At 38.9% G+C, this 7,239-nt stretch overlaps 2 protein-coding genes across 2 annotated transcripts; one reads left to right on the forward strand and one right to left on the reverse strand.

Moving 5' to 3' along the window:
* Positions 1–715: 715 nt before the first annotated feature.
* Positions 716–3,387, forward strand: LOC117645565 (ubiquitin carboxyl-terminal hydrolase 36-like). Its single transcript, XM_034385864.1, has 13 exons — positions 716–808; positions 888–1,053; positions 1,132–1,287; positions 1,361–1,601; positions 1,687–1,873; positions 1,958–2,065; positions 2,146–2,316; positions 2,411–2,596; positions 2,690–2,755; positions 2,835–2,909; positions 3,028–3,096; positions 3,165–3,272; positions 3,340–3,387. Exons 1-13 carry the CDS (start codon positions 716–718, stop codon positions 3,385–3,387), a joined length of 1,674 nt encoding a protein of 557 aa, XP_034241755.1.
* Positions 3,388–5,266: 1,879 nt separating this feature from the next.
* LOC117645492 lies at positions 5,267–6,675 on the reverse strand. Its single transcript, XM_034385746.1, has 2 exons — positions 6,577–6,675; positions 5,267–6,454 (listed from the first exon to the last, which is right to left on the reverse strand). Exons 1-2 carry the CDS (start codon positions 6,628–6,630, stop codon positions 5,459–5,461), a joined length of 1,050 nt encoding a protein of 349 aa, XP_034241637.1. The 5' UTR covers positions 6,631–6,675; the 3' UTR covers positions 5,267–5,458.
* Between the last annotated feature and the right edge of the window lie 564 nt (positions 6,676–7,239).

The raw sequence follows: 7,239 nt of genomic DNA on the forward strand, positions 1-7,239 counted from the left end.
CCCTCGCCCAGGAGGCCTGGCAAATGCAGATAGGGTATTCCAACGGCCTCCCAGAACGGAAGTGAGAAGAAGACCCCGTTGAGGCCCGAAGACAGCCGAAGGGCAGGCCCGAAGCCGATCGGGTCTAGTATGAAAAAACCGTGGTGCGGATGTCTCCCCCCAAGCCGAGGGCGCCGGTTTCGTGCTGTACGTGCTAATATTGGTTTTAAGTGATAATGTAACGTGTTCAGTGTTAAAATATTTTCAGGGCGTTATTTTAAGTCGTCAGGTCAAAAAGTTATGAGAGTTCATGCGATGACTTCGCGAATAAGGCTTTATTTCACTGCAGGAGAGATCCATAAACCCCTCAACATTTACCTCATTTTTTATTTTTGGACCTTTAATGCTCGTGTCATGCTCAAGCATTAGAAAAATAAAGTAGCCAAACTCATTTTTGCTTTCCAGTTTCATTTGCACTATTTTCTTGATTAACTTTACGGGTGTCGCAAACAGTTCAACCTGTGTTCGCCCCCCTGGACCTTCTCTCTAATTTTTTTTTTTTCTTTTTTTTTTCTTGTTTAAAATAGTTTCTAGTGATTTTGTGATGGACCTTCGAATTTCATCTAGATTTTAAACATTTCTGTGAGGCAAGTATTTCCCCTTGAAGTTGTTTTCTCTTCGATGCCTGCGTCTGTCGGTGAAGTCAAACTTCATGTTATTATTCCAGGATCTAGTCATGTCTTCTTCTTGGGGTACGTTGAGGCACATAGATGCTGGCCTCAAGAATGTCACATTTAGCAATTCATGCTTCATCAATGCAACTCTGCAGGTAACAATATTATCTTGATATTTGGTTATCTGTTTCTTTTATTCATTCTTTGTAATGTCTTTTTTGTTCCTTCTTACAGTGTTTATTTCACACTCCTGAATTTTTGATGTTATTGGAAAGTGATGAAGCTCATCGCAAGAAGTGCTCTAGCTTCAAATGCATTTTGTGCAACTTGAATAAGGTGTGGACAAATATGAAAGCTGGAGAAGCCATAGTGGCATATCCAATTATTTTAATGCTTGACCGTGAGTATGGAAGTACAAACCTTTTTTTGAAGTTCATAAATAATCAACTAGGTAACTATCTATCTTTTGTATTAATAGGTATATGTGTCCATATGAAAAGGGGTAAACAAGAGGATGCGTCCGAATTTCTAGAATTTCTCTTGTCTCGTCTGAATGATGATTTGACAGCGAGACCTGGTTCCAACAGCACAGGAGCAGTGTCTGATATATTTGATGGGTGGATGAAAACGACAGGTAACTGTAAGAGATAAAGTCATCATATTAGAAAGTAGGGTACATTTAATTTTGTTTTTATGTCCCTCTTTAGTTACTTGCACCGTTTGTGGGAAGGAGCACATAGGTGTGAACCCTGAAAGAGATTTATTTGTAGAGGCATCCAATAGTGACAAACCTAATACGGTAGAAAGTCTTCAGGATAAAGTCAACCGTTATCTGAAAGGCAGGGAAATTTTTAAGTTCAAGTGTGAGAACTGTGGCAAGAGTGTTGACTGTCTCAAAGCTTATTCCTATTATACTTATCCAAAAATACTGATAGTGAATATCAAAAGGTAAGGAACAAAAAAATGTGAATTTAAAGAAATATTGCTTAGACATCTTGCCTATGTAACCTGATGGGCCTTTCATTTTCATTAGGTTTGCCCATGGCACTGATAAGAAATTCACCAACCCAGTATCAGTTCCTAAAACAATGCAGGTGGGAAATGCAGAGTATGAGTTTGTAAGTAGCATTGTTCATAGTGGTCCTTCTGTCACTGAGGGGCATTACACCTGTGTAGCCAAGTGCCCTGACAACTCCATCACTCAGTTTGACGATGCCAAGGTTTGTAATATGGTGGTGTTATTCGAAATTAGGAGCTTTCTGTCATGTGAACATTGTACAAGTCACATATTGTTGCATTTACAGGTGAAGAAAAACTTAAAAGAGATGAATACGCCGGACTTTATGAGAGGGGTATATACTGTTCTATTTTCTTTGAAGAGTCTCACACCAAAGCAACCAGAGGAAGTTTCGGTTGGTAGTTCCCCCAAATTTTACTTATAAAATTCTATTTCCTGATAATTTTTTAAATTTTATTCTTATTTTATGCATAGGTGCGCCCATCTAAAAGGCCTCTTCCTCTCACCCCAACCAAAGTTAGTCCGTATGCGAAAAAGGGCAGTACTTTGAAGACCTTTTCTCCCATGAGGAAGAAGAGAAACTTGAGGAAGGCACTGGTATTTCGACCAAAAGTACCCCTTAACACTGACAATCTTCAAGTGGAGGTAAAATAACTTAAATTTGTCCCAGTGAACATACTACTTGGAGTGCCATTGGCCTCTGCATTTTCTGCTGTTTTTAATTTGTGTCCTATTGCAGCAGTTCACTGAAGAGCCAAATTCCAAAGAATCTTGTTTGAAATTGCCATCCACTGTTTCTAAGGAATCTGGTTTGAAATTGCCATCGGCTGTTTCTATCTCCACTCCACAGCTGTATGAAGATAGTTTCATAATAAAGGGATGGGATAGCAGTGATGACGAAGGAACAGAGGCGCCCGAAGTTCGAGTAATGTCCCTACATTAATATCTTGTGCCATTTTCCATGTTCAAAATTATTTCAAAACTTTTCCCTAATTTTGCTGCTGTTTTTTTTTTCTAGGCATCATTAGGCATGGGAAGCAATCCCAAAACAGGGAGCCCTGTTTCTCTGCTGGACAGTGAAGATGTAAGTTGTTTTTTTACAAAATATATAATTATTTCAAATATTTCTGAATGATCAGTCCTGGACCTGGATTTTCTTTCAGACTATGACCGCATGTATTACTCCCATAAAAGTGAGATTCCCAGAAGCCCCGTCACAGACGCTTAAAAACCTTCAGGTAAGGTTGAGAATTGATATGAATTATTATACATTTTTCCTCTAAGTTATCACCTGTTACTGTTTTTTTCTCTCTCTCCCTCCCTCTTTTTGTCCCTGCCTCTGTCTTTGGACTGTAGGAACCGCTAGGGGAAGAAAACGAACTAGGTGGCATTGAGACTCTTGACTGGGGCTCAGACAGTGAAGAGGTTTGTAGCAATCTGTAGCATTATTTGTAGTATGACATGCATTTTTAACCCTCTGATTTTCATTGCAGACTGCGACTGCTTGTATTACCCCTATTAAAGTTAAAGTTCCACCTGTTCCGCTTCAAAATAAGTTTCATCAAAATGAACATGATTATTGTGCCATTCAACCTAAAGAGGTTTGTCCATTTTCTACTTCACTTATATAGCTTTGCAATACATTATTTAAATTCTTGTGCTTTTTAGGGTCCTCTGATTATACTTGTTGATGAGATGTTTGTTTTCTTTGGTTAAACATTTTTCCTTTTGTAAATAACACTGGACTTTGATTTCATTTTTTTCTGTTTCACAGGACAAAAAGCCAATTACTCCAATAAGAATAAAAGTCACAAATGTGAAGAGGCAAATACTTGACAATGTTTCCCACTACTCTAACGAATATGCCATAATTGACCCCAGGAAAAACGTAAATTGAGGCACTGCAGTGTCAGTCAGTACCTTCTAATATTTTTTTTCCGTTTCAAAAATTATTTGTCTTTTTTGTTTTTAGCACAAGCCATCATCACACCAGACCCTGAGTTGGAGCCACAGCCAGATGAGGATTTACAGCCCTTTGTACCTCCTGTCATTCCATTTACAGAAGATGATGTGCCTGAGTCCAAACTCATACATCCTATTGTGGAAAAAAACACAAAAGAGCAACTCAAGAAATGGTTGAAGTGGAGAGGACTCAAAAGAAAAGGCAACAAACCTGACCTTGTTAAAAGGTGAGAAACATTTTGCATCATACTGTATTTTGGTCATTCAGAATAGATTTTAATTTCCTTTCTTTTTTTTTAAGAGTGCATGCTTGCATTTCTGGACAGAAAGATAAAAATCTGGACCCTGCAGCTTATGGTGGTGTAAGATATGAGGAGAAAAGACGCCAAGTAAGAAAATAAGAATGATGGTACAACTGTGCCATTCATTTGTGCTTTCTCTGTGTAATATTTATATGTTTCATTTCAGCTGGAGGCTGCTGACCAAACTGTACAAGTCTTATTCCCGGAGTATGGTTGGGACATATTTCCCAGTAGGGACATTTCACCGCATTACAGTTTTGGAAGTATTTATCATTATTTAATTGAGACCATGCCCACCCTGGGAGATGACAGAGACAGTGAGTCCAGTGGTGAAGAAGAGTACCATGAGCCAATAATAGTCACAGACCCATTCGAGAAGCTGGAGAAAAATGAGATCAGGAACAGCAAAAAAATGCGCAGGGGTCTCCTTTATGTCAAGAGTGACTGGTTGCGTAATCTACAAGATTGTATGCATGACCGTGTTCATTACTTTAAAGCTGAAGTGAGAGCCTCCATGCATGCCCAAGCATACACCGTGAGAGTAGCTGTTTCTCAGACATCAGGGATAGTGCTTCGGGGTCAGTGTGACCCTCTATGCATGCAAACGACACTTGGCCGGTGCAGTCATGTGAGCGCATTGTTGCTGAAAATACTTTTGCATGTGAAGCTGAATGGTGCTGGCGGTGAGTGCAATTTTTTTAGTGATATTTGAAACACACAATCAACGTCAGCTCCAATTATTTTAGATGCCTCATTACCTTCATCATCATCATCATCCTCAAAATGTGTGTAATGAATTTTACTATTATTTATTTACAGAGGCATTTCATGAATAGGGGTGAGTGAGTGCGTTTCGTTTGTTGCCTGTTTGTCTCTCCAATTTGTGGTGTTGGTGGTGGTGTTGGATTTTCTCTTGTCAGGTTGGTTGTGTTGGGTTTGGTGAGTGACATCTGACGATTTTCTTCACTACTCTCTGCTTGACTGGAACTCTCTTTCTTGAGAATGGGCATGGTTGCCTTGGCACAGATAATTTCTGTATTGTGGCTATGTGGTTGACTATCATCTTCTGATAACTCTATGCCGGCAGGAGGGGTGGGAATTTTGTGGTTTTTAAAAAATTTCTTACTTTAATTGTAAATGACTCTTTAATTAACAAAGTTTCCATAGAATGCACAACAATGCAGCATGACAAACATTCTACTTACATACTAATTATCATTGAGCATGATTAATATGGCACATTTGGCAAACAATTATCACATTGAAGTGCGGGAATACTTTAATTTTTTAATAATAATTGTCTTTGGTATTTGAAGAATATTTCATCTTCAATACAACTAATTTGCATGAAAAAGAATAATCTCTAATTTTAAATTTAAATGCATGAACGAATAATGAACGCTATTCCACTTTCCAGCACATAGGTGAAGTAAGTGCAACAAAATTGAAATATAAAGTGAGTCTTAAGAGAATCTGACTGTTACTTCTAACTTAAAAACACATACAAGTTACATCACTGTGAATTACTGAGTAGAGGAGTCACATTCTTCTACAGCTACATTTTTGTCCTTGATCCGTGACTCTTTGCAATTTGTCAGCATAGCTGATATGAAAACCAATTGGGGCCACACTGGGAGCATAGTGAGCACACCCTTGGATTGCAGTAGTCGGCAGTCTTTTATGTCCGCTATAGCATGTTCAGAATAAATTCTTGCTGATGCAATTTGTTTGGTCAAAATTTCCTGTTCAGCAGTCAGGCTCAGGTCGCCACATTTGTTTGGTGGTTTGTATAAGTGGACCCCAATCATCTGAAGTTCTTCTACAAGTTCAAAACCTCTATCACTCATGACAGAATCCCCTTCCGAAAGCATCTGAAGCAGATTGCTGTTCAGGACAGCCTCTTTCTCTGACATATTTGCCTCAAAGCCAGGGCTACAAAAAATGACACTACCATGACAAGAGACACCAATTATATGTTCAATGGCATTACTTTCCTTATATTTAGAAAATGTATTTCCTTGCTGGTGAAAATTGCTTGGTGTTTGCACAAGGAAGTATGCCCCATCTACAATGACTCTCAGATTCTTGAAGGGCTTCATTATACGAGGCTTACTTTGTGCCTGTCTTGCAGCAGAGATAAAAATCTTCTCTTCCAGTGTCTTGAATGTGAGAAATACAACTCTGGTAACAACATAGCAAAGCTCTCCTGCGTATGACGGGCTGATACCAAAAATGAAGGACAACTCTTCTAAGGGTAAGCCTCGCCTCAGTCTCAAGAGAAACATCATCAACCTGTCCCTTCCACCAATCCGAGACTGCTGCAATTTTTTTGGTGTGTCAATTCTGTAGTTGAGCTTCAGTCTCAAAAAACAATCATTTCCTCCAAAGAACTGGTACAATGCCTCAAAATCTGCTGCATTAAGTCCAGTAAAGAATTCAAATTTCCTGCTTTTATGGCATTTTTTATGAGATACCATGGCCTCCTCAATGCACACCTGAATGTTCACATCTCGTTTCCTCTGCAAATGAAAAGGTGCACCAAATTTAAAAATTAAAAACAATCAGTGCACTTACAAAAATATGGTCATCTAAATTGGTACCTCCTCATCCAAATAACTGAGAATGTACTGCTGTAACTTACCGGCACCTCAGTTTGGGTTGACATACTCCTTGTCTTTTGGACTGGGGCATTCATTATCTCCTCTGTGACTGTCGGAAAACCTAAGAACTGAAACAAAACAAAAAGGGATTATATGTAGAGCCTTTAAAATAATGAATGATTCATTACAATGAGAATTTACTTTTGCAATAATGTTAAGGAAGGAACTAATTTGGACTATTTTTTTTTACAGCTATCACATGTACTGGAAGGACCAACACATGGAATAAGGGTTCCCTGAAGCACGACCCATCTGAGGTGACTGGCAGACAGTATGACTCTTTCAAGATTGATATGAAAAGAAGATCTACATTCGATCCTAGGCCAACAAAATACCAGTACGATTATCCATCCCAGAAAGAAATCAATAGTCTCTTGTGTGACCTCAGTTACAAAAGGAGTCACTGGTCACTCATGTGGGATATTGAGTATCCAGATTTCGATTATGATGAAGATGGTCTGGAATGCTTCAAACAGCTTCGGTCAAACCTGTATGACTCACTATCTGATTTTTTAGAAATGAACAAACCTTCCCCAGACCATGAAGGTCCTTTGGAGGTGATGGCTACTCGAGGTCAAAGTGGGAATCGTTTATGGGATAAGTTACGATGCCTACACACATCAGCATCAACTTGTAGGACAGTG

This window comes from Thrips palmi, unplaced genomic scaffold, assembly GCF_012932325.1.
Source record: "Thrips palmi isolate BJ-2018 unplaced genomic scaffold, TpBJ-2018v1 HiC_scaffold_18, whole genome shotgun sequence".
Lineage (NCBI taxonomy): Eukaryota > Metazoa > Arthropoda > Insecta > Thysanoptera > Thripidae > Thrips > Thrips palmi.

What these genes read in the sequence shown, in the direction of transcription:
- LOC117645565 (XM_034385864.1), top strand. Translation starts at nt 716, where the DNA reads ATGTCTTCTTCTTGGGGTACGTTGAGGCACATAGATGCTGGCCTCAAG. An exon ending in CTGACAATCTTCAAGTGGAG is followed by an intron (nt 2,317 to 2,410) that starts GTAAAATAACTT and finishes GTCCTATTGCAG; the next exon opens with CAGTTCACTGAAGAGCCAAA. An exon ending in GGGGCTCAGACAGTGAAGAG is followed by an intron (nt 3,097 to 3,164) that starts GTTTGTAGCAAT and finishes TTTTCATTGCAG; the next exon opens with ACTGCGACTGCTTGTATTAC.
- LOC117645492 (XM_034385746.1), bottom strand. Translation starts at nt 6,630, where the DNA reads ATGAATGCCCCAGTCCAAAAGACAAGGAGTATGTCAACCCAAACTGAG. An exon ending in CAACCCAAACTGAGGTGCCG is followed by an intron (nt 6,455 to 6,576) that starts GTAAGTTACAGC and finishes TTTCATTTGCAG; the next exon opens with AGGAAACGAGATGTGAACAT.